This window comes from Simochromis diagramma, unplaced genomic scaffold (genome assembly GCF_900408965.1).
Source record: "Simochromis diagramma unplaced genomic scaffold, fSimDia1.1 OVJJ01000293.1, whole genome shotgun sequence".
Taxonomy (NCBI): domain Eukaryota; kingdom Metazoa; phylum Chordata; class Actinopteri; order Cichliformes; family Cichlidae; genus Simochromis; species Simochromis diagramma.
Window position 1 is genome coordinate 16,496,488 of NW_024386801.1, and position 27,493 is coordinate 16,523,980.

The window sequence follows — 27,493 nt, forward strand, 5'->3', positions numbered from 1 at the left end:
CTGCTGAAGTTTAAACCTAGTAACAGAATGGGGAAGAAAGGCGATCAAAGTGACTCTGAACATGGTGGCTCTTAGAATAGAATAGAATAGAATAGAATAGAATAGAATAGCCCTTTCTTTTTATTGTACATGTACTACCAAATTGTGGGTGGTCCATACCAATGTGCGGGAATAAAATATAAATAGAAAGACAGCAATAAACAACAAATGCAAGAAATATATACAGGCAGAAGAATTATGTACAAACAGGAGGGATATATACAAAAAAAGCAAACGGCACACAATAGAAAAGGCACCCATTAGGGGACAGGTTGCATAGGGCCAGGCTGGATTGGTCTGCCTTGTTGATGTCAGAGGTCAGAGGTCAGAGGAGAAGCTCCAGGTCAGTTTCTGCTAAGGCATTTGGATGTCAGGATCCAACTCAACAGTAAAAAAGTGTACCTAATAAAATATCTGGGGAGTTTATTCAGAGCTTTTATCTCGTGACTTAAGGCACTTTTTGCAGCGAATATACCTGAGTTTTGTTTGCACGGGGCAACAAGCATTGCGTCCGTGGATTTGGGTATTTTCGGCCATTGGTTTGGCAGTCTCTCGAGCTCAGTTAACCTGGATGGCATCTGTCGGCTGTCAGCCAATTTCAGGAGCCGTTTTCTAGAAATGTTTGTGAATTGAAGTGTGTCTGTTGGTAGGTGTTACAGTGTAACAAGTCCCCCTCCCACTTACCTGGTTTTCCTGTTCACTGCCTGCACTTCTGACTAACCTGAGCTAAATGTGTCTGTGTCTGAATAATAAATGTATTTTTTCCCTTTTTGATAAACAAAAAAATTGGGCTTTGTTGCTATAAAATAGCGAGTTTAGATAAGAGAAAAAATACATAAAAATCAGTTTAGCATAAGCAGCATAAATGTGAAAAAGAAGTGAGGAAGTCTCAATGTTGAACTGTATACTGGTGCATGATACTGGTTATGAATGACATGGCCATGTGAACTATTTCTCTAACTATTTCTCTATGATTGATCTTGTGCTCCAGCCTATGAGGAGATTTTTCTTCTCTATTTTCCAAGTATTTGATGGACAAGATGATAACTAAGCCAGGATAGAATATCCGTGTTTATGGCCGGTGGCTGATGTGGTGTAATCCACCTTAAGCTCTTTCATGGATGGGATGGGGAGGGCACATGGGTTAATAAAGAGGGTTTTGGAGGATCTCTGACCCTGCTCTCTAGCAGAATGGTAAAGGCAATTTATGTTTGTTTAGCTCTAAGTTGTTTTGTTTTTTGGTTTTTCACTAAATTCACAGATGTGATGTTGGTCTGAGACTGTGGTTACAGGCAAATGCAGACCTTAGATGCTAAAAAAGCATTAAAAAGCACCTACAGTGAAGCTAAGAAGAAAGCAGAGTCTCTATCAATTCTAAGAGTTTATTTAATGTGACGTAGTAAAAATAATCTGGACATCAGGACACCTTGAAATAATCTAAATACAACCTCGGATAAAATACAAAACAACCAAGTCAAAATGCTGTGTTGTATTTCTGTCAGTGTCTTTTTCCGTCTTTGTTATCATTTGTAGTTTCACTCTTCTTGTTTCTGAGTTTAGTGTTTGTCTTTTGGTTATTTCCTGTTTTACTGTGAAAGCCAGCTTTCTGTTGTGTTTCCTTTTCCTTTTTAGTTTTTCCTCCTGTGTGATCGCCATCCTCGCCCTTACTGATTTCACCTGTATTCTTCTGCCTTTTTAGGTTAAATAGTCCACTGTGTAGTCCTGTGTTCCTCTTTTAGGCTGTCCCCTGCATTTTCACTTCAATATTGACTCTTGAGCCCATGTTATAGGTGGACACCTGATTTGTTCATGGATTTAGGAAATATGGACATTTAAAGAGAAACTTTAGTCTGGAAATTGGGTTACATTTTCATAAGTTTGCCAATCATTCATAATAATCATAACAGCATAATTAGTGTTTAAATTTGGAAACTTATTTGGGAGTTTAAAACATTACAGCAAACAAAATTAGAGTATAACCTAAACTACCTGTTTAAATATCAGTTTTTACAAATTGATCTCTTGTTTGAACTTTTACTCAGGGTGTCATTGTAAAAAAAGAGGGCGTTTCTCTTTTAATTCTAAGGTTTCTGGTCCTCATCAGTTCTTAAAATGAGGTAAATGCAACCTTGGATTAACAAGTAGATGACATATTACACCATGTCATTTTTTATTCTACAAAAACTAAGCAAAATGCAGAAGCCGTGTGTGTGGAAAACTAAATATGACAGGATTAAGTGGGTAAGTTGGTTGCCAGGGTAAGAGTTTACCAGGTGCTGCTAATCAAATGCACTTGATTAACTGATCATCAGAAAGTATGACCACTTTTAAAAACAACAAGAGCAACATCTCACTCTGCATGTCTCAGTTAGCATGTTAAATGTTAAAGTTCATGACAGTACAAGGAGAAAAACTTGAACTTGGAGCTTGTTTGGAAGGGTTGCCAGGAGAAAGCCTTTTTTCTCTCGGAGAAAACATGGCAGCACGGCTTAGGTTTGCAAAGATGGATGTGAATAAACCACAAGACTTCTGGAACACACGAGACCAAAGTTGAGATGTCTGGTCTTTAATGCACAGCAGAATGTTTGGAGAAAACCAAACACAGCCTGAAGATACTGAAAACCGAGGGCTAAACTTTAAGTTACCACCAAGTCCCCATCGTGCTCCGTAATACAAGCCTCAGATCTCTGGCTTCCTATTGGTGCATGGAGCAGCCAAAAGAAAAACATGGCTGACTCTAGTTAGTCCTCTCAGGGTGAGTCGATGTCTAAAAGGCTTAGTTATAATCACTTCAGGTATTGTTTGTTGTTTGTTGAAAAGTGTTTTTGGATTGCCATTATCAGCTTTGCATATAAACATCTAATCTTTGTCCTGATTATGAAATTGTATTACCTTTGTGCTTTTTTTTTTTTTTTTTTTTTTGTGCTACTCGTGGCCCTGTAGAGTTATGAAAGAACATGCTAGTTAGAATAAAAATGTTACCTGAGTCGCTTTGATTAGCATATTAATGTCTGTGTGAAGCCTGGCTGTTTTGAACTTATGTTTGGTGATGTGTTTGATGGCGGAGATAAGCTGCTTTGATGAGTAGCAAAGAGAGCCCTTTTAGGTTTCAAAGAGTTGTTGGCCACACAAAACTCCTGCTTAGTTTTTTGATTGTGAGGGCAGTAGCGAGTGTGTGGCTGCAGATAAAGGGGGTTGGGAGGTAGTTCTGGTTTGGTGTAATTATTCAACGTAACAAAACACCTGTTATTGAAAAGGGTCCCAGCTGATGACCCAAGTGTGGCACAAAACAAATCTAGGCAGGTAGTCCTCATTACTGCATTTATCTCCTGCACTATAGAGAGCTTTTTTTATGTACTCATGTCTTAGATTTTTTTTTTTTTTTTAGTTGCAGTTTTGTAGGGTTCAAGACTGTAATAGATAGACACTTGAACTCGCCATTGCTTCCTAGCAGAGAAGAGACACAAACCAAATGCAGCTCAACTTAAGCAAATACAAGGCTAATATTTGGCTTGTTGATTAAGCTGGCTTTTCCTTTTGCATGGACACTCAGAAGAAATGCAAATGTTTAGACGTAGGTTAGATTTTGGTCGGCACAGAACTGGGGATAGTTTTATACTCAGTTGGCTTCACATCAGCCAGTAATTTTAACCATTTGTGCTTCACAAACACCAGTATTTGCATGATAATCATCATTATGTAATACTGAACAAGCTTTCTGCCACCTGTCAACTTAAACTGGACGTGCTGAACTGTGGTGATGAACCTGATGGTTGAACAAAGGAAACTGAATAACCTGCAGTGATTTACAAGCAAATTTCCCACTCAAAGGGTTTTTAGACATAACTTAGTAGGCCGTACTTTTTGTCTGTTTACAGTGTAAAAAGTGTGTTTCTGTGCTCACATTATTTCATAGACGTGAAGATGTTCTGTTCTCATTCGTTATCAGTGTTTAGGTGATGCTTCCTGAGCTTATACTGCCGTAGGTTTGCTGCTGATTGAGCAGAGGGTTTGGTGTGGCTTTATGCTGTACTTATTTTAGAGAAGCTGGATGGATCTGCTGTCAATAATGCTAAATCACTAAAGCCCCAGCTGTTTTGCTTTAATCAGATCCCAGGGTTTTTGGCCCGCCTAAATAAGGTTGGCTGGGTATGAGTGACCGAGTCCTGTCCTGCAAACACCTCTGTGGGTGGGTTACTGCAGAAAACAATGAAATGTGACATGAGGAAAATCACTATATCTGGCTGTAGTCATAGTCAAAGCACATTAACTTAAGACACTGAACACACTGCAGACTACTTAGTATATCATCAAACATTTGTGCTCACACAATCTGATATTGTCCTAATATTTTTGTTTATTTTTTTTTAGACTTGCATGTGTAGTAAATATATCATAAGAAATAAAATTTGTTAGGCTCTGTGTTTTTTTTGTGATCAATTACAAAAATCTTGATCATTTAAAAACACATTTTGATTTATTTTAAGCAGTGGAATGCTGGAAAATATAACGATTTTACTATTTTACTACTGATTTTTGAGTTTTCCTTTCTGTTTAAATGATCTGCATTGATTAGATATGACTGCAGCCATATGCTGGATGTTACCACCACTGATACAGTATATATATATATTATCAATCAATCAATCAATCTTTATTTATAAAGCACTTTTCATACAGAAAAAATGTAGCACAAAGTGCTTTACATAGTTAAAAGCAGCCCACCCCACCCTCCAACGCACTCCCCACACTCTCAATACACATATATCCCCCCACCCCCACCCACACACACATACACACACACGCGCACGCTTAAAGAGTAAAAATTGGGCTGGGCTCGCATGAGCCAAGTGAGGAAACATAACAGAGAGCCGTCTGCACCGGGAGTCGGTCACAGACCGCAGCCTCCGGGCTGGGCACACAGCAGGAGGGAGGCCAAGGAGCCCCCCAACCAGGCTGAGAGGACCCCAGAGACCCAGCAGCCACGGTCAATAACAGCCCCGGTGCAGAGAGCGCCCTCCGAGGAAACACTGGAGATATGACGCAATACGATATATACAGGGTAAAATGATAAAATAAATAAGAACAGGATACAATATAAATATAAATAGAGTAAGAAGATTAAAAAATGAATAAGAATAAAATCAATAAATATTAGGTAAATCCTAAATTAATAATAGAATAACAGGATAGAATAAATAAGCATAAAAAATAAATAAACGCTAAGTAAAAGCTAAATTAAAAAGGTGGGTCTTGAGCCTGTTCTTAAAAACATGTACGTTCTCTGCGGCCCTGAGCTCCTCCGGCAGGCTGTTCCACAGACGAGGACCATACCGCTGAAAAGCTGCCTCTCCGTGAGTATGTGTCCTGACTTTAGGGACAATCAAAAGGCCAGTACCAGAGGACCTCAGGGTCCGCGAGGGTTCGTATGGTAAAAGCAGATCTGAGAGATAAGAAGGCCCAAGACCATTAAGACATTTAAAAACCAATAAAAGAACTTTAAAATCGATCCTGAAACACACGGGGAGCCAGTGCAGCGATTCTAAAACCGGTGTAATGTGGGCCCGCCCTCTGGTCTTCGTCAGCACACGAGCTGCCGAGTTTTGCAAAAGTTGTAAAGTTGAAATATTCTTCTTAGGAAGACCAGAGAGCAGGGCATTACAGTAATCAATGCGACTGGTAATAAAAGCATGCATCAGCATCTCCGTGTTGGCCCACGGAGTATCGTTGCATACTCGTATCGATATTGAACCGTTCAATACAGTGCTTTCGGTTCGGTACGCATATGTATCGAACAATACAAAATTTGTAATTTATTTTATCAACTTTCCTTCTGACGATGCTGTCTGTGTTGAGCGCTCAGTGAATCTGCGTTCGACTACTCCGCCTAGGCTGCACTGTCGAGCGCAGATCCACTGAGCGCTCAACACAGACAGCATCGCTAGAAGGAAGAGCGCAGGGCAAGCTAGCGAGACAGAAGTTAAGCTCGCCTTGCAACATGGCAAATTGAACCTCCCCCACCCTCATTCAGATCTGGCGTTTGGAATTATTTTGGTTTTCATGTGATGTATGACCCTGAAGGTAAGCGAGTCATGGACTAAAGTAAAACAGTATGTTGGGTGTGCCACGCAATGCTCAATTACATGGGTGGGAACTAGTGTGTTAGCGCAGTTAGCTCGTTAATGTGTTGGCCGTCTAGCCCCACGCACGGGGCGATCAGGGGTAGCTCGTTAACGGAGATTTGCCGTGTTGTGGCGTTAACGTCATTTCAACGAGATTAACGCTGACAGCATTAGTGGGAACACAACGAATATGACTGCACATTTACGCCGACATCATCCTAGTGCAAAGACAAGTGGAAGCAGACAAAAACAACAAGCATGCTACAAACTTGACCCGAGTCATTTAGACAGCCGTTAGCACATGATTCTCCTTATGGGGACCTGATATGTTTAATATTGTGGCGAGCTCAGACAAGGTGGAGTCGGAGGTGTCGTTTGGTCTTGCTTCCCGTGAGCTAGCCAGGGAGCACAGCCGTTTATTGACATCTGCAGAAGAACACTGCCGCTAGCTAACTGCTCAGCGCGGCAACCGCACAGCAGCAACAACAACACACAGGGCGCCCTCTGACCCCGGAAGGACACACCGTCGCAGCGAGAGGGCGTCACCCATCACTATGGCAACATAAACAAAACATAACTGTACAAACAGAACCCCGAACAGCCCCGACCCGCTACATAGCCCCCACCTAAGGGGTCAGTCGTTCCCGACGATCCCATTACCCCACACAAAGTCCTGCAAATGTCCAGGTGCCTTCTTTTGGCGCACCGGCCGGTCACGACCGGCGGGGGAAAACTCACTCGGGTCAGAACATGGGGTGCCACCATCATCCCACTTCTGACACCAATGTGGCGAGCTCAGACAAGAAGGAGACTGAGGTGTCGTTTGGTCTTGCTTCCCGTGAGCTAGCCAGGGAGCACAGCCGTTTATTGACATCTGCAGAAGAACACTGCCGCTAGCTAACTGCTCAGCGCGGCAACCGCACATATGACAACAACAACACAGGGCGCCCTCTGACCCCGGAAGGACACACCGTCGCAGCGAGAGGGCGTCACCCATCACTATGGCAACATAAACAAAACATAACTGTACAAACAGAACCCCGAACAGCCCTGACCCGCTACAATATGCTGCTGAGAATATAGCCCAGAAGAAGCGTATAGTATAGCTTTTATTTTGGAAAGAGCCATTTCTCTGTAATAAACTTTCTTTTCCAAAGATGAGTGATTCCTCAATCAGATACAGGGCTCGCAACATCGCTAGCCAGACGTCCCGGGGCTAGCAATTTTTCCAGTCGGGCTACCAAAATCTATCTCTGCCCTGCCCGTCGGGCTATTGTAGGAAGGAAAAATATATGTCAATGCTTTTGCATTCTTTCGGAAATGTAGCTGGGTAATTATGTCATTGGCATCGATGAGCCACTGTCAATATGTGACATATTGAAATCACATTTGAATTTGCGCTTGTTTTTTTGCTTTCACTTTGCAATCGCGCGAACTGTGTATAGAGAGCGACAGTACTGATTGGTGAGTGACGATAATTTGCGCACCAATTCCTCTGACATCGTCTTATCAATCGTTAGCTTACTATGCAAACATGACAAGTGAAATCTCCCGCAGCAAGCTTAAACATATGAGAGGTTGATCGTGCAGAGAATCGCTGACCGTTATGTGGTTCCACTTGTCTCTTACCCGTGACTTCAGTGGAAATTTCAAATTCAGGATCTGACACAGATGGATTCATGTCCTACACAGTTCTTACAAGTTCATAGAAATTTCTGTTCAATTAGAACCAAGTATTTGAGTTGATGATTGTAATTTTTATACAATGTTGTAATTTGTTTTTCAACAATTTTTTGATCAATGTTTTGTTTCCTTTACAATATTATACTTTAATGTATAATATTGTAAAGGAAACAAAACATCAATCAAAAAATTGCTCTCTTTTTTTATTCGGGCTACTTAAATTTATTTTGGGCTACCAAAAACTGAAGAGTCCCTGCCCGAAGGGCTACCAGGGATTTTGAAATTTTGAGAGCCCTGAGATATATTTATTTTTTTAAATTACTTTTGTTTCAGCAACATTAAATTTAAAAACTGTACTTTTGAGTTAAAATATATATTTATAATTTTAATAAATGACAAATTAAAAAGGCATGAACATTTTTTTTTGTATCGAAAAAATATCGAACCGTGACACCAAAGTATCGAACCGAACCGTGAATTTTGTGTATCGTTGCACCCTATATATATATATATATATATATATGTATATATATATATATATATATATATATATATATATACAGTAATATTACATTGCACTGTTATCCCTACAAAGCAAAACAAATATAATCTAATGCGCTAAAGGAAAACATGGATTACATGGCCTCGTCAATGACCTACATGACTATTACATCAACATCCTGACAGTATCATATTTATGCTCATCCTAATAATATGATCCGATCTCAACAAACAGTAAACGGACATTTGGCTTCACCTGCTCTCTTCTTAACCTGTATCTCTGTCTGATCTTTGCTTTCCCAAAAGTCTGGCATTACTACTGTTCGGATCCCTGGGAACAGCATGACACGAACAGTTGTTTCCTGTGACCACTTACTGCACAGCATAGATCAGATAGCTACTAAAATATAATATAGTAAACAGGGGTTTACCTTATTTGCCTTGTATGCGTGGTCTTTAAGTATCTTATTTGGTAATAACTTAAATCGATCTACCAGCCTATCTATCTGATGTCACAGTTTAATTTAGTGTAAAATGCACCCACTGAATTTAAATAGTTAACGTAAAGTAACATAATAATTTAATCCCATATTTAGGAAATAATTTTATAATAATAATAGAAATATTAGATAAATAAAACCAGCAAAGAAAAATTCAGTTTTAAATGGCAGTAAAATGTTAGTTAAAGAGAAAACTTTCTTGTATGTGCCCTGGTGACTTCACAGGAAGTTGAGCCTGCTTATATTTTGTATACAGCCTCTGAGTTGGTCTTTTGTTGCCTAGGTGATGGATCGATAGATCAATAGATAGATCTTTGGTTGTCAGGTCTTGAGGTGGAGGCAACTCCTACTACGCCACTTCCCTAAAGCCTCAATGAGACTTCTGTATTTCTGCTGCTGTCCACTCCTGTTACATGCCACTATAGCAGTATCATCAGAATATTTTTGCATGTGGTAAGATTTTATTTCAAAATAAGATTGTATTTCAAATCCGCTGTGTAGAGTGATTGTGTCATATGCTACCAGATTTGGTTGCGAACTGCGGAGAGTCAATAGATGTTTTCACCTGCGGTCTCAGGTGGGCCAAGACTAACCTATCCAGCACCTTGATTTGAATTTGGAAAGTGTCAGCTTCTTTGGTACATGAGCCAGCAGGATGTTTTCTTACAACATCTTCTCACAGACAGCTGGCTTACACAGGTCCTCAGAACTTTAGGTCTGATGTCATCAGGGCTGGCAGCCTTGTACTTTCATAGTTTCTCCAGGTGTCTCCTGTCCACTGGAGTTGGTGAGGTGTAGTTAGGTCTGAAGATTATTGGAGGTGTGTGGAAACAAGGGGTGTATGGTGGTGGCAGCAGAGGTCTGTGAACTAAAACTGCTGAAGAAATAGTTGACCTCATGTAATCTCTCAAGGCTGCCCACTGGTTGTTTGTCTGTCTTTTAAAACCCAGTGGTTTTCCTCATACTACTCCAAACATCTCTCATGCTGTTCTCCTCCAGTGTAGCCTTTAGCATCTTCCTGTAAGAGGCCTTCTATTTCTTAAGCTTCACGCTCAAGGCTTAGTTCTTTTTATTGAGATGTGTTTCAAGTCACTTGTGAACCAGGGCTTGTTTTTCAAAACCCAACATACAGTCATGGTCAGTATTGTGGTGTATCCACAGGACTTGGTTGTTCTGTGATAACAGGCCATCAGACTGTGTCCTCTCCATGTAGTTCATAAAAAACAATCCAGGCTGTAGAGTCAAAGCAGTCCTGTGGTGCCTCCATAGCTAACTTGAACGAGTCCTAACAGCTCAGTCTGTGGGTACAGGGTGGACGTTGAACAAGAGGAACGCATTTTGGTGTCAACAGGACTAGAGTTGGATGAGACTTGCTGAAGGGTGAGAGGTGGCAGTTGCACTTTGTACATTAGCAGTGTTAGCATACAGTGGGTCTAGTACTGCTTTCTCTGGTGGAACCGTTTATATAGTCTGTCTAGTGTAATGTGGTTCAAATCACCAGTAATAACCATAAAAGCATACATACAGTGCTGGGTTAGCATGCATGCTATAGTCAAGCAAGTGATGTTCAGTATCCGGACCACAGAAATGGTCCTTCACAGTAACATCTCCAGGATTAGACTACTTTTCTTTAACCATTCCTCCCTTCATACAGTTCCTCCATCTTTCTTATCGTCGGTCAGACTAAAATCTCTACTCTCCTGAAAAGTTCCAGGAAGGATTGGCTGAAAGCTTAGTTTTCAGTTAGAGTTACAATAAAGTCAAACCTAACCATGGCACAACATGTGACTTTCTGATGCAGGCATCCAAGCAAATAGCACTGTAGAAAATCCGATGTCATCTATTGCCCCACGCTGGCATCCTTTTAAGAAAAGTAAGAGGGAGGAAGGTGTGTGTGTGTGTGTGTGTGTGTGTGTGTGTGTGTGTGTGTGTGTGTGTGTGTGTGTGTGTGTGTGTGTGTGTGTGTGTGTGTGTGTGTGTGTGTGTGTGTGGTGAGCAGTAATCCCCAGAGAGTAAATTGTCCCATCTGGCTTGTGGTCTAAGTGTAACGGGGAATCCTCGTTTACGAGTCGCCCCTTCATCACCCTTTACATTAATGTAATTCTAAGATGTGTCATAATGTGTCAAGTGTTGAGCGCGATCTTTGAAGAAGAGAACACCTTCAAAACAATGTCACAAGGTGTGGCTCGCATGAGGGAGGATTTTTGCTCAGATGGGGGAAGAAAAAATAGATTTGCAGTATAGGGACCTTAGTAAAGTATATACTGCCTTATACTATGTACTGCTGTATATATGGTGCATTTAGATGATTAAAATAACCCTTCCAGCATATGGCGTGTAATCCAGATTGTGGTGCACAAAATCTTAATGCAACCACACACCGCTTAGAAGTGTGTGTTTTTAAGTGAATTTTATGATAAACATTAATAGAGTGTAATGAAAAGCTCTTATATGTATCAAGGATTATTTCTGGCTGGTAAAAATTCAAACAACCAGCCACATTTTCGGTGCTGGAGGTTCAGTAAAGAAAATGCAAAAATAATTTTCTGAATGTAATAAATTAATATGTAAATAAATGGGTGAGGAGGTTAAAGGAGGAAATTTTTAGTAACTATAAATTTAGTAAAGACGAGACCCTGCCCCAAGTGGAGGAGTTGAAGTATCTCGGGGTCTTGCTCACGAGTGATGGGAGAAGGGAGCCGGAGATCACCAGACGGATTGGTGCAGCTGCAGTGATGCGGACGCTGTACCGGTCTGTTGTGGTGAAGAGAGAGCTGAGTGTAAAAGCGAAGCTCTCAATTTACCGGTCGACCTACGCCCCTACCCTCACTTATGGCCACGAGCTGTGGGTAGTGACCGAAAGAACGAGATCGCGAATACAAGCGGGGGAAATGAGCTTCCTTCGAAGGGTGGCTGGCCTCTCCCTTAGAGATTATATCTCTCGGCTAGCCTGGGAACGCCTTGGTGTTCCCCTGGATAAGCTGGAGGAGGTGGCTGGGGCGAGGGAGGTCTGGGCTTCTCTGCTTGGACTGCTGCCCCTGCAACCTGGGCCCAGATATGCGGAAGAAAATGGATGGATGGACCTTTTAGTAGTAGTGTAAAATAAAAAAACATATTCAAATGGCTTTGAGCGGTGTGTTTGAGGTCATTATTACTTTGTAGTGTTTTAAAGAGTTAAAAAAAACAAGTGGTTCATTGAAAAATATTTTTCCATTAATGAGCAAGACTTTTTTTGTTTTTGTTTTGTTTCATTGTATTCCATATTCATTCCCCTTACCTCTGCTTTTTATTCATTACATTTTTTGTCATCTCTCTCTGCTACCCTCTCTCCTCGCTCCTGTGGCCTATGGATTGCCTCTCGCTGAGCCTACTTTAGCCAGAGATCTCCTGCTAAAAAGGGACCACTTCTTCTCTGCTCTACCAAGTGCATGTTTGAGTTCTCATTCTAATATTGTAAGGTCTTTCCATCATATTGTAAAGCACCTTGAGATGACTTTTGATATGAGCTGTATAAATAATATTGACCTGATTAGAGGAGAAAACCAGACTTTTATGAGGCTCTTTTACTTCTATTATCCATAAAATGTCACTGAAATGTTGCTCAGTCAAATAAACCAAATTGAATGTGCCAACTTGGGCTTTGTGACGATTTGAAGAAGGGAACTGTTTACTTTTTTTCTGACGAAGATAAAAATCTGCAGGTGAATTGCTCATTGAAATGCTAATCACGAGTTGCGGCGCTACCGTTCCTCGCCCTGTTTGACTCCTTTGCTTTCTCCCTTCACTGTCACTTTAACCCCTTAATCCACCTTTCTCGTCCTCATTTAGTCGTGTGCCTGGTGGATGTTCGGCTCACAGGCCTGTATTTGTAGACGATGTATGTACACGGACAGATGGACTGTCTCGTCGGAATGTTTCACAGTTGCTAGGCAATGTGGAAACATCCTGTCAGCTGTTCATTTAAACAGTGACGAAAAACACCTTAAGTGCCTTAAACTTTGTACAGTAACTGGGTGCTGTACAACTTGTTTTGTAACTAAATTTATTTATTGATTGTTGCTATGAATCCATAGATGTCAAGGCGATATATGTAAGCATATGCAACATTTTTCTGACTGTGTTACAGTTCCCCTTTAGTCATAGTTTTAGATCCTGCTGTCATTTTTATATTTTATTCATAAAAACTTCAAAAATGTGTTATTTTCTACATTTTTACTTTGTAATTCTATCAAATGTTTGCATGCTCTGCATTTTACTTCTGTACAACCAAATGGTAAAATGAACTGGTACTTATAGAGTGCTTTTGTAATCTAACTAAGCAATCATGGCACTTTTTACAAGCCTTATTCTCACACACGCATTCGTCCAAGCACTTTTTCTGTACCATAGCACTTTGTCTAACGTTTGCACACGCGCTCACATGATTGGTTGGTAGAGTGGTTGGCTGAATGCTAGATTACCCATTCCTTGTGAGCCACAGCCACCAAATGTGACCAAGTTCTTCAGTCGTGTATTTTTGAAATGCACTAGAAGAAAATGAAATGCAATGAGGAGAAATATATTCAGGTCAGAGTTATACAAAGCCTTAATATATTCACTGTGTTGTGTCGTTTTACTGCATCGTAATACGATGCTTAGTGATATGTAGTGAGTGGTGGTAATGGACTGGATGTGCTGTGTCTCTCTCTGCAGCTTCGTCATGGTCCTGGTGTGTCTAATCTTCAGTGTGCTGTCCACGATAGAACAATATGCAGACTTTGCCACGGGTACCCTCTTCTGGATGGTGAGTAGTGATGCACCTAAACGAAACCTTTAGCAGTGTTCACCATCAAATGGAAGGCTTATGCCACAACAGCCCTAAAATAACAGTTATGGTAATTACCCAAATCATTTTTGTGATTGTGCAATGGTTCATCAGGAAAAACCAGCAAAGCATCTCTGTAATTGTATAATAAATGAGCTGCAGGCTGTTAAATACCTTAGCAACAGATCCGAACCCAGCCCACGGGCACATAGGTGACTGCAGAGGAGAAATCCATACCTTACATTAACCCTCTTGTATACACATACATTATAGTGTTGATCTATAAAACATATTTAAAATATAAACTTGCATTTCTTTTCTTTATCTTTAGCTAGTGTTTGTATATATAATATCTGGCGAGTGGTGTAAAGCAAGCAGTACCTTGAGTTGTCCACATGATGGCGATATAAGATTGTAGCTGTGAGAGATTTTAACCGCCATCTTATAGCTCAGTCTGATATTACGGCACTTAGAAAGAATAATCACTTTCATTTATTGAAAATACCACGAAACACACTCATCATCTTGTACGGCGTTCATCTGAAAGCCCGTGCAGTAACATGTGTCTTTTGAACCTACAGTTAAGACACTTGTTATGTGGAATCATGTGGCTCCACAGAGACTGTATTTGTTGATACATGCTGGTGGATTGCCTTTTTTGTGGCTTATTAGGCTATTAAGGCTGCTAAGTGATGCAATAAATCGGGGGATTACAGCAGGTAGCGAAAATTATTGCTTCTGTTTGGAAACTCTACAAAGAGGCCGGATCATCTGTCTCCTTCTAGCACACTGTGAACATCGGCGCACACACAGCTACTGCATGCTCACACCCGGTTTGCACATATACAAAGGCTTCACAGATACACAACGACCACCTCCTGGGTCCTGCTGCAATCAGAGAACATAGTGGACACTATGTTCTATAAACTTTGAAGACTTACTATCACAGTTATTCATTTATTTTTATCAAGAAGAGACAGATTTTCTTTAAATCTGAGTCTCCCTGTCTCTCAGTCCTTCCCTTCATTCACCTTAATTTTTTTTTTTGCTTCAATCAAAAATGAAAAATATATATCTATATTTTTTAAATCTTTTTTTTTAAACCCTGTTTGTTTGTGCACCTGGTTGTGCGTTTGTGCATTTTTATGAGTGTATAATGGCTCAGTGCTAATACTGAGATAAGATAAAGCCTTATCTGTTTTCTGTGTGCTTGCATGTGGGTGCACGTGCAAGTGTGTTTGAGGGCGGGTGCAGAGGCAAAGCTCTGACTGGTGTCACGGTGGCACGTACTGGTCGTAGTAACTATACTTAGAAAGTTCAAGGTTAGCTAACATCCGTGAATCACAAGCTGCTTATTCTGGATGGCAGAGGGGACATTAGTCCTTGAGGATATTTGGCCTTCAAAGCAGCTGCCAAAGTAAAGCTGACCAGGCTAAGCAGGAGGCACAGGGGGAACGTACACGCTCGGTGATGTTAATGAGCTATTATTGGGCACCATCACTTCCAAATTCCCCCCACCTGACCAAAAACCTTCATGACGTCCCCAGTTTATGGTCAAAGAAAAAGAGGGACCTCTGGGTCATGGCCTAAATGACATATTCAGGACATTTCTAAAGAATGCAATTGAGATTTAATGAGAGGTTTGGTAAACTAATATATAAACTTTAAATGACACTTGTGGGAGCAGTGGCATCAATTATGCAACTGACGGCAACATGTTATTTGTAGACTGAAAGAACAAACTCAGTTGGCAAGAGTAAATCGCTGACATGGTGTCATTTTGTCATGTGGTTATGGTTATTTCAATATTCATGAGCATAGTTTGCAAATTAGAAGAAATAAAAAATCCATTTGATATAATAAACTTATGTATGGCATGTCAAATAACTCAGAGAAAGCATTTTCAGTTTGAGCTGATGGGCCCACGAGTGTGTGTTGATATACATAAGCCTCTCGTGCAATGTGAGACGCAACGATGAAGCGATCTAATCACATTTTCATGTGATACTGTAATTCCCGAGTGGGTCTTTGAATGAGCTTCATCTTTGTCTGGCTTGATGAGATTATCGCTGCACCAATAGGCAGCTGTTTTCAGTAAACACATAGTTGCCAGTTTAGGATTCACGTACAAAATACCCCCAACATCTGGGTGACCTATTTTATGGCATTATTGTGACTAATCCCTTTAAATTTCCCAAATTCATGCGTACCTTTGACTTTCAGATTTTACCTAGCTGTCATAATTACTAAGCTCAATAAACTGGTATTCTGTAGGCTGTTTTGTGTTGGGTGTTAGGTATTATTAAATGACTGAATTTAAGACTTGGTTTTCAGGATGTCCTGCAACTACTAACTTTGTAGTCCAGCATACAAAAATACAGCCTGATCTGCTGTCAAAACTACAAAGCACTGGGGGCATGGAATATAATCTGTTTCTGTCCTAACACAAACAAAAAACTCCTACAGCTTGCTGGAGAAAGTTCAGCTGAAATGGATGTAACAGGCAGACTGGTTAGAGACATCTGAATGCCTGCCCACGTCTCCGATTTGTTTGGTTTCACCGAATGAATGCAGTGAAAGCCAAAAGGTTATTCAGTCTGATTATCAGGCTATGTTATAGAGATTTGCTGGACCATTTCTCCCCGTCTCTGTCAATTATGCCTCCTTAGCGGCTTCTTTCTTTGTCTTTAACTCAGTGACAGAAAATGTGCAATTCATGCGGATGAATGAGAAGCGCAGGATTCCCAGGGGCTGGACGACTCAGGCGTAAAAATGAAAGTTGTAAACATATTCGAGTGGCGATAATGAGTAAACAGATAATTTAGAGAAGCGAAAAAAGAAAGACAGAAAAGAGAAAAGGCTTTTGTTTAATATTAGAGCGACACTTCTTCAGCCGAGATAGAGTCTGGCGTGATTGACAGGTCATTGTTTTGAAGTCTTGTGGTGCTGGGTTATTGCAGCAGGGCTCATGGTATTAAGTTTCATACAAGGGGTGGTCAAGGAGCAGCCAGTTTAAGCAACTGAACTCAATGAATTGACCACCCACATCGCCCATAGGTCCTGACAGTAAGGTAGCTGAGTATTATGGATACTCGGTGGCCAGGAAAATGATCTCACGTCAGTTGAAGCCGATTCATCTATGACTCCACACTTGCGTGCAAGTGTTACGAAACAAGTACACAATGACACAATGCAGATATGCAGGTGCACATGATTGCAACTAATGCTGAAGTTGTTATTTGGTGATTTATTTTTTTTTAAACTTTCTTACTTAATGGTTTTTCATCCTGTGGCTTTAATCACTTAGCCATTGACCCTGCCTCATGTATGAGCTGTTATCAGCTGTGTTGTCAACCTCCATCTTTACTCCTGGGTGGCCTCATTTGGTCCTTCTAGACCACCTCTGTGTCTCTCTTCTTCTGTCTCATGCACCTGTCATTACCCACTCATATCAATGCTGTAAATCTTGGTGATTGATTAAAATAGCTTTAATGCTTTTAAATTAGTGACAATGCATAGCAAAGCATCAGTGATTTAAAAAAACAAAAAGATAACGTATCTACTTCCACATCCTGCATGTGTTTCAAAGTTATAGTCTATGTACCAATGGATTAACATAACCCTGAATCCGTGTTTGCATTGTTCTCCGCAGGAGATTGTGTTGGTGCTGTTCTTTGGCACGGAGTATGTGGTCCGGCTGTGGTCGGCAGGCTGCCGCAGCAAATATGCAGGCATCAAAGGACGCCTCCGCTTTATCAGGAAACCCATATCAATCATAGGTGCACCTGGCTTTTTCCTTTGTTCTCATTTAATACAACACATGCCATAAAGTATATTTGTAGATGAACATCTCAGATAATTCCAGCAAGACTTCACTTTTGTATCAAACTAAAAATAATTGTAGCCCTTATTTGGTTGTGGGTTTTTTTTTCTCCTTCTTTTTTATGTGTCTTTCTCACAGATTTAATAGTGGTCATCGCCTCAATCATTGTGCTTGGTGTGGGGTCAAACGGCCAAGTGTTCGCAACATCTGCCATCAGGTACAGCAGTGATTTTCTTCTGCAGTTTAACATGTGCTCATAGCTACAGTGGGATGAAACAGCTGAGATGATGTTGTGTGTTGCAGAGGCATCCGTTTTCTCCAAATCCTGCGTATGCTGCACGTGGACCGTCAGGGAGGAACGTGGAGGCTGCTGGGGTCTGTAGTCTTTATTCATCGACAGGTAAGATAAGAAGAATCTAGCTAAATATATTAGCTCCACAAATCTGCCTGTATGTTATTATTTATTCATTTTAACTGTAATTGTTTAGAATCACTTTAACACATAACGGCCAATGAACAGAAGATATAACAGTAAATACACAGGCCTTAAATGTACTTATACAAAGCAACAGACACGCTAGTTGACGTAGTCACAGTAACATTTACTGCTTATGACAACAAGTCCAATGCACAGAGGTGCATAAAACAATCAGAGTAAACCTGGCTTTATAAGGAGAAGAACAGAAGTTGTCAAGGTTGGCTGTGCTCTCTTTTTTTCATTCTGCTACACTTGTTTTAGTTCTTTCTCAGGCCGATACACAGTGAAGTCAGATGATGTAATGTTCTCTTCTTAATCCTTCAAGTACACCAAGTTCCTAGGTTGTGGTCAAACCTGACGTTCATACCTCTTTGATGCATAAGAGGAGAAGGGCTTATCGGTGAGGATTGTGTGCAGAGAATCATAAAAATACATTTAAGATGTAGCCAAACTGAGCCTAATGTGATTTGGTGCCATCTCCCTGTTGTCAGATGATCGCCTTATTGAATGATATGCTCTGTTTAGTGGAAACACTTTGTAATTTTTTTTTTTTTTTTTTTTTTTTTGCCTGTCCCGTTTGGCTCTTTTGCCATCAGAATTATTGTCTAAAGGCAAAGAAAGATGCCCAAAAAGAAAAAAAAAAGAAAACGGAAACACTTTGTAATGTGAAGAAGCTCATTGGATCTATGCTCAGACTGCTATCTCTGATTTTTGCACTTCATTTAATCATATTTATGAATTTATTTACCATTGTTTTTTTAGGGGGATAGGTTTAGGCTGAAAAAGCTATGGCAAAAACCAGGTACATTTAAATAATCATTTTTGTACATCAAGTACAGATCAGGTTCAGTCCTGTATAGTCACAGGCAACAGTTCCTGGTGAGTTAATTTAAGGTCGTTCGCTGAGCTGAGCACGTATATATAGCCCAGTATAGGTTGTGCTATGGCATGGTACTTGATGGGCTGACTTTTATTAAAAAAAAAAAAGCCAAGCTGACAGTTGCAAAAGAAATTAGTACATTTTCCATTAGTCATTATCCAGTCATATTTGAAGGAAAACCATAGCAGTGACGTTTAGACCTGCTGAAAACCAAATACAGTCCCGATCAAAAGTTTAAGAACACTTGAAAGAGGGCAAAAAAAAATCACATTTTGCTTGGTTAGATCTTAACAAGGTTCCAAGTAGAGCTTCAACATGCAACAAGAAGAAAAAAGAGTGAGACAAAATGTTATTTTGAGCATGCATTTTATTGAAAACAATGCTTAAATTGAAACAGGCTGTTTTACAGCTGATCAAAAGTTTAGGACCACACCTCCAGAAAGACCTGTACACCCCCTGAAACAGAAATCAAAATTCCAAACATGAACTTGTATATTGACATGGAAATTGTAAATATATAACAAGATATAAAAATATAGCATTCTAACTATTGGTGGTACCCCTTATTTTTTTCTTATACAAAATTCAATCAAGACGAAATAAATTACAAATATCGACTCACTAAAATAATTTTAGCAGGAATAAAACTTAATAAAAGTGAACACCAACATATGCAATTTAAGTTTAATAAAAACTGCTGTAAGATCACAAACAAACAGAATCACATATTCTAGTATTTCTAGTCTGAAGATGTCTATAAATGGGTTAAATTGCTCAGTGGATGATTTATGAGTTTGTGTCAAAATTCGATATAAAATTCATTACTCTTACTATATATAATAGGTCTTTTCTTTTAGAATTAGCACAAATATGGCTCACTACATGCATCTGGTGCATGTGTAAAAATCGACTTACCATCACTTGCTAGTTTAAGGTGAACATACATTTCCCTAGTTTCTAGAAATCCAACACAAACAAAACATGTATCTCAACATTTAGAGGAACTTTTGAATAATGTCACCATCTGTCACATAACCTGATCTTTGTTGATTAATGAGAAGTCCATGTGGTTCTACAACTTCACAATGACTCACAGGGAGGTCAATTTTGATGTTTATTTAAGTCACAAATATTGTTCCTTGGCCAATAAAAGGTTAACTAATACCCCATACATTGTTTGTCATATGTGGTGACTTGGAAGCCTTTAAAATCTGTAACTAATGGGGACACGCCTCCACTTCTGGCTGTTGCATAATAATTGAAACATGAATCATATATATGTACAACTTACCACATATACTTGAGTCACCTATCGTGACAGCTTAGTTTTAGGGAGGATTGAATTGAAGATTGTATTTGATCTCTTCAGAGAATGAGGTGCACTATGTACATGATCCACTCTATTACAGTGGGGCAAAAAAGTATTTAGTCAGCCACCGATTGTGCAAGTTCCCCCACCTAAAATGATGACAGAGGTCAGTAATTTGCACCAGAGGTACACTTCAACTGTGAGAGACAGAATGTGAAAAAAAAAAATCCATGAATCCACATGGTAGGATTTGTAAAGAATTTATTCGTAAATCAGGGTGGAAAATAAGTATTTGGTCAATAACAAAAATACAACCCAATACTTTGTAACATAACCTTTGTTGGCAATAACAGAGGTCAAACGTTTACTATAGGTCTTTACCAGGTTTGCACACACAGTAGCTGGTATTTTGGCCCATTCCTCCATGCAGATCTTCTCGAGAGCAGTGATGTTTTGGGGCTGTCGCCGAGCAACACGGACTTTCAACTCCCGCCACAGATTTTCTATGGGGTTGAGGTCTGGAGACTGGCTAGGCCACTCCAGGACTTTCAAATGCTTCTTACGGAGCCACTCCTTTGTTGCCCGGGCGGTGTGTTTTGGATCATTGTCATGTTGGAAGACCCAGCTTCGTTTCATCTTCAAAGTTCTCACTGATGGAAGGAGGTTTTGGCTCAAAATCTCACGATACATGGCCCCATTCATTCTGTCCTTAACACGGATCAGTCGTCCTGTCCCCTTGGCAGAAAAACAGCCCCATAGCATGATGTTTCCACCCCCATGCTTCACAGTAGGTATGGTGTTCTTGGGATGCAACTCAGTATTCTTCTTCCTCCAAACACGACGAGTTGAGTTTATACCAAAAAGTTCTACTTTGGTTTCATCTGACCACATGACATTCTCCCAATCCTCTGCTGTATCATCCATGTGCTCTCTGGCTAACTTCAGACGGGCCTGGACATGCACTGGCTTCAGCAGCGGAACACATCTGGCACTGCGGGATTTGATTCCCTGCCGTTGTAGTGTGTTACTGATGGTGACCTTTGTTACTTTGGTCCCAGCTCTCTGCAGGTCATTCACCAGGTCGCCCCGTGTGGTTCTGGGATCTTTGCTCACCGTTCTCATGATCATTTTGACCCCACGGGATGAGATCTTGCGTGGAGCCCCAGATCGAGGGAGATTATCAGTGGTCTTGTATGTCTTCCATTTTCTGATGATTGCTCCCACAGTTGATTTTGTCACACCAAGCTGCTTGCCTATTGTAGATTCACTCTTCCCAGTCTGGTGCAGGTCTACAATACTTTTCCTGGTGTCCTTCGAAAGCTCTTTGGTCTTGGCCATGGCGGAGTTTGGAGTCTGACTGTTTGAGGCTGTGGACAGGTGTCTTTTATACAGATGATGAGTTCAAACAGGTGCCATTCATACAGGTAACGAGTGGAGGGACAGAAAAGCTTCTTACAGAAGACGTTACAGGTCTGTGAGAGCCAGAGATTTTCCTTGTTTGAGGTGACCAAATACTTATTTTCCACCCTAATTTACGTATACATTCTTTACAAATCCTACCATGTGAATTCATGGGTTTTTTTTTCACATTCTGTCTCTCACAGTTGAAGTGTACCTCTGGTGCAAATTACTGACCTCTGTCATCATTTTAAGTGGGGGAACTTGCACAATCGGTGGCTGACTAAATACTTTTTTGCCCCACTGTATTTCTTTAGCGAAGCCTGTGAGCAGAAAATGGCAATCCCAGTTTGTGCAGAAATTCTCTCATCTCATAGTAAGACGTGAAACTGATCTCTTTATGTATGCCGAAAAGACCCAAAAACTCATTTGGGGTAAACTAGCCTGACATGTTTAGGCTGACTTGCTTATGTCGGCCAGCAGCAGTTCTGTGACTCACTGGTCATTGTGAAACACTGATGTCTTTTGAAAGCGACGGAGTTAGATCGTTAGAATACATTTAATGTGATGCCATTAAAAAAGCATATCTTAAACCTTTTTGCAGCCCAGAATTTAGCTTTGGCACTCACAAGGATCTCCAGCTATATGTGGAGTCAAAAACTGCCTCGAGGCACAATCAGAGTCGAGTTCTGGATACCATGGTAAGTCTTCCATATTAGATTTTCATAGTCTGATCTTTGGTCAAATGTTGTTTTATTTCAGGAGCTGATTACCACCTTGTACATTGGCTTTTTGGGCCTGATCTTTTCCTCCTACTTTGTCTACCTGGCGGAGAAAGATGCTGTAGATGAGGAGGGCAAAACGGGCTTCTCCAGCTACGCCGATGCCCTCTGGTGGGGTGTGGTAAGGCAACTAAAAGAGAAGACAAATACTTTGTACAAAAGAAAGTCCCTCACTGATGCTGGGCATATATCCTTGTGCCCTTTTTTTAATATTGTTCAAAATGCATATATTAGTGGGATCCTTGAATGCCACATGAATTTGCAAATTTCGCTTGCAAATTTAAAAGGCTACAAAACATGCACGTCAAATGAGATTCTTCTCAATAAAGAGCTGAAACCAATTATCTGTACAATGCCCACTCGAGTCCTAGCTGGGAAACGGAGATGGCTGACCACCCTGGGTGGACTTATTATTTCTCCCCCTTGTGTTTTTATTCTCCTCATTGGATAGCATGCATGTGTTGCTGTAACACTTGACACAGAGACAGGTGTGTTTATGTTTTTCGTGCGTGGAGCTGGATTTGCCCATTCTCCTCTGTGTGGAGGCTCAGGTTTCCAGAGCAGTTAATTAAACATTTGAATTGAAAGCGCAGAGTAATGAGAAACCTATGGCAGCCTTGTGCAGGGGATCAGTATGCCACAAAGAGACGGGTAATAAACCATTCACCTCTGGGATCTTTGACTCAAAGAACTTTTAGAGCACCAACATAAAGTGTCAGTTCCCTTAATTAAAACTTTAATTGCGGGATTGCTACCTTTATGTAACGAGGGTTAGAGCGGTCACGCCGCTTCTAACTGCTCCGTGGAAGCGGTTATTTGTGTTGCTTTGTTCACAATGCAAAAAAAGGAGAAAAGAAAAGAATTGCGCTCGAGGATTTGCACCTTTTTTGTGTTCCCGAGACTGTAAACTCGAGTGTAACGATTTCTTTTCTCACCAGTTTAGTAAGCTTTTGCTCAGCTCTTGTGCATGCGTCTGCTGAAATGCGATTGCACTGATTGGCGCTAAGCTCTCGCTCTCGCTCTCACAGAGTATTCCTTCGCTTGGCATGATTTTCACATTCGGATGTGCAGGTGCACGGCGCAGCTGGAGGACAAGCCAATGCCATGATTCATATCCCCTTCTCTACCTCCCTCCCTCCCTCACCTTCTCTGTTCTTTGTCTTTTTTTTTCAGTTGATGGTTAGGTAATGGGGCTTTTATTCAAAGAGCGACTTTGCCAATCTCACTGGCGATAAAAAGGCAAACTGGCATGTTTGTAGATACAGGAATGGTGCACATGTAGAAATAACTGGGTGTGATCACACATATAGAATGCACACTACCTTTCATGTAAGCATGTATGAGTGATAGGTCTGGGACCTTTTTGTAGGCACGATGTGGTTCTTGCCCCTAAACCCTACATACTGAATGAAATGGGTGTTTTTGAGCAGACCAGTCCACTCTGATGTCAGGAGGACATTGTTTAGTCATCGGATTTGTGGATGAGGGATTAAATCCCCCACCACTCCACTCACTCCCAACATACACCCACCCGCCCTTCCCACCTCTGCTCCTTCTTCTTTTTCTTTTTTCTTTGGCTCTCAAAGCTCTTTAAAGAATCTCACCTTACATCAGCCTCTTTGTGTTAGTGCTCAGCGGCAGCTCACGCGCCGATACCCCGCAGGCACTCACAGTAAGCTAAAGTGTGTACTGAATGTGTCACAATTGGCTCTGCTTTCAGAATGGGTGTACATGCAAATGCAAGAGGTATTTGTTTTTCCTCCTCACCCTAGCAAATTCCTACACTCACTGGGGATTAGTGGTTGGGAATCTTATTCCCTTTGAGGAGCAAGAGCCTCAAATGCCCCAGCCATCGTTGACAGTGGTGGAGCAAATCCAGGTCGGCTGATGAACTTTTTCTTTATCGTCTAATTCCCCTTATAGACTGCAGGGGTAAAGCCTCGAGGGCTCCGCATTGACTGACATTTTCATTACACTGGCAGTTTATTAAAAAAAAAAAGAGTGTGATCTTTAATGTTGAAATAGGAATTCAGTACAAATCTACAAAGAAAAAACCCCAAAGCTATTGAATTAAAAGCGTTGACAGTTATTCTTTAACCCTGACACCTCTAAACACTGTAATTACACTGCATAAGATGTGATATCATTTATTACACTCTTCGTTTCTTGCCTCATCTGTGAAGGGCTTTGATCACTGTGTGATTTTTTTTTTTTTTTTTTTTTTCTTTCTTAGAATAGAGCTATCATATGCAAGTGTACGTACACTTTATATATCATAAGAGGCACCTCATCCACTCTTTGTCTTTAGGTCACCGTCACCACAATCGGCTATGGAGACAAAATTCCTCAAACCTGGATAGGAAAGGCCATCGCCTCCTGCTTCAGTGTCTTCGCTATCTCCTTCTTCGCTCTACCTGCTGTAAATAAAGTTTTCAGTTTAATTCATATGAAATCCACGAGTTCAGCTTTAAGGAGGTCATTTTTTTAATGTTTTATTTATACCAAACCTTATTACAACATGTTTGGATCAAGCTTGCTCTTTTTCAGTTCATTCACTCTTCTCTTTGATGTGTCATTGAAGACTATATACTGAGCAAACCTAATGATTAAAAAAATGTATTATTTATTCTGGGAGATTTTGTATATACTTTCCTTAATTCTACAGTAAAAGTTCACTTTTTCATATTCTTGCAGTCTGGACAGTAAAAAAGTAAAATGTATTTCTCTTTGATCAGGGTATCCTGGGTTCAGGTTTTGCCCTGAAAGTCCAACAGAAGCAGAGGCAGAAACACTTCAATAGACAGATCCCTGCTGCAGTTGCCCTTATCCAGGTAAATCCCGAACTCCCAGTGTTAGAAATGCATTTTTCTTTTGTAAAAAACAAAAACAAACAAACACTGGAAAGCACTGAATGTATCAGTGTTTGTGCAGAATATTTGCAGGGTCTTTATCTTACGATATAAAGCGTCTTAAGGCGACTGTTGTTATGATGTCATGCTATACAAATAAAATTGAAACTGAATTGAGAATGTTTTGATTACGCTTCTAATAAATCAAGCTTTTCTTTAAGTTGCCTGGGCAACACGTATGCTGACAGGTTATTGCAGGAGCCTATGTTTGATGCCACATCGGGTTGTTTCCTCCATGTTGTTTCTTCGTTCTCTTTCCCGCCTTTCCTGTTGTAAAACGAAAAAGGACGAATGCCCCCAGAAGCAATTTTGAAATGATCATATGTTTTATGCTATGAAGCAAAAATTAATTTATATGATTAAAGAATGATAAAATAATCAGTACACATACTCAAGTTTTACATAATCAAATCATTACAAACTGGGTCAGATACAGTAATTTAGTGGAAGACAAATGTCCTCTGTGCCTGGCATAAATAGATGACATTAAATATACACTCCTTTAAATTTAAGTCCTGATACCATTAATAAAAACAGCATAAAGGAAAGTAACATTGTTCAGTTAAAGCTTATTCACAATAGATGCCAGTTAGCTTCAGTCGAGGCCTTTGCTAGCACTGCAAAGGCCCGCTGGCCTGTCCAGGGTGGAACCTGCCCAACTGGCAGCTGTGGGATGAATCTCCACGGACCTCTACAGCCAGATTTCTTAAACTGCACAGGACTACAGGCCAGTGGTGGCCCTGGATAAAACTTAGTGAGGCCAACATTACAAACACTAAAAAGTAAAGACTAAAAATGTTACAAATAGTGACTGAAGTGACCTTTAAAAAAAAAAAGTGTACATTTTGCTGAATAGAATAAGGCAAGTATAGCTAATGAAGGATTTATAGCTGAGGTGTTCGCATAACCTTTAAATTAATTTCAGACCATACCATCATAACTATAATGGAGAGTTTTCCATCCATAGGCTGGGGTATTTTAAATGTAATTCAGTTTTACAGAAATATTTCACTGACCAACACATCTGTGGTTTGTCATGTATTGCCTTTCTTAGACACTGTGGAGGTGCTATGCAGCGGAGAAACCAAACGGCTCTGCAGCTACGTGGAAAATGTACGTCCTGACTCCAGAGGGCGTTGCTGCCGCAGAATCTGACAGAAGGAAACGGAACTTTTCGGTAATCGCTTACCTTTACTGAAGCCAAAGCTGTTGAATAGTTATGTAGATTTTTCCGTTGTGATTGATTTGCTTTTCTCAAAAGGCATTTAAGGCAAGCCTTTAAACGCTAAGCATGTCTTTGTGGGGGAAAAAGGTACCAGTCTTGTGATGTCCTGCTTTGAATCCAGCCTGACCTTTCCCCCCCCCGCATCTGAATCCTTTTCTTTCTTATCAATTGCGTATTGTGTCTCTTGACTTTGATCTATACAAAACAGGCTGCGAACCCCACCCTGAAAATATCGTGACGGTGTGTTTGATCATTCCCGTGTGGCGTTGTCTGACTTTGGAATTCTCATAAGAATGTTTAGTGTTTCTCAAAAATTAGATTTTTTTTTTGACATAACAATTTAACCCTTTGAACTCAAAATGCCAGCATATGGACTGTACTTGCTGACAGTGCAGTTGGAAAAAGCCGTTAGACTGCGATACCCTGATTTGCATACGTGTGGCCCACACTCCATTGTCTCCTTGTGTAGTTCACCTTCTGCAACAATATTAGCTATATTGCTCCAAAAGCCGTACAGAATAAAAGGGGAGGCCGAGTTCCCACAAACAAACACACACATGTAAGGACACAATGCGCACAAAACACAAATACACACAGACACACACACAACAGCCCCTTTTCCCCTTAAAGGCCTGACTCCACCAGGATGACTCGAGGCCTTTGTCTCTCCTGGACAAAGACTCAGTCAGTTGAGATGATGTCACCACCGCCTTTCTCATGGGAGTAAACCTTTGTCTAGTAGAACAACAACAAAAAAATCTTTGTGTAGCATTGAACCCACATGCATTCGGGAGAATGAAGGCTTCTTCCGCTCTTTTCTGTTGCAGCATGTGACTTTCTTCTCTGTCTTTCCTCCCTCTCCCCTTTCTCTCTTTCGAGATCCCTGCTTTTTTTTCTCCGTCTCCCTGTTGAGCACATTTTATTTTGCTCTTTTCCTTTTTCATCCCGGCTCTTCCTGTCTCCTCTCTCTGAGAATTTTCACCTTTCTGTTTTTTGTTGTTGTTTTTTCACTTCCTTGCTAACAGTTTTTTTTTTCCCCC

At 40.6% G+C, this 27,493-nt stretch overlaps 1 protein-coding gene across 4 annotated transcripts in view; it reads left to right on the forward strand.

The window, feature by feature from the left end:
* The window catches only part of kcnq1.2 (potassium voltage-gated channel, KQT-like subfamily, member 1.2), a 191,241-nt gene that overhangs the window by 7,279 nt on the left and 156,469 nt on the right, over positions 1 to 27,493 (forward strand). For all 4 annotated transcript variants that reach the window (XM_040026208.1, XM_040026209.1, XM_040026206.1 and 1 more), the window contains exons 3-10: positions 13,538 to 13,628; positions 17,302 to 17,428; positions 17,611 to 17,689; positions 17,776 to 17,872; positions 22,300 to 22,440; positions 24,628 to 24,738; positions 25,055 to 25,150; positions 26,283 to 26,405. In XM_040026208.1, the coding sequence (XP_039882142.1) occupies positions 13,538 to 13,628; positions 17,302 to 17,428; positions 17,611 to 17,689; positions 17,776 to 17,872; positions 22,300 to 22,440; positions 24,628 to 24,738; positions 25,055 to 25,150; positions 26,283 to 26,405 (865 nt within the window). The remainder of the gene's footprint in view (positions 1 to 13,537; positions 13,629 to 17,301; positions 17,429 to 17,610; positions 17,690 to 17,775; positions 17,873 to 22,299; positions 22,441 to 24,627; positions 24,739 to 25,054; positions 25,151 to 26,282; positions 26,406 to 27,493) is intronic.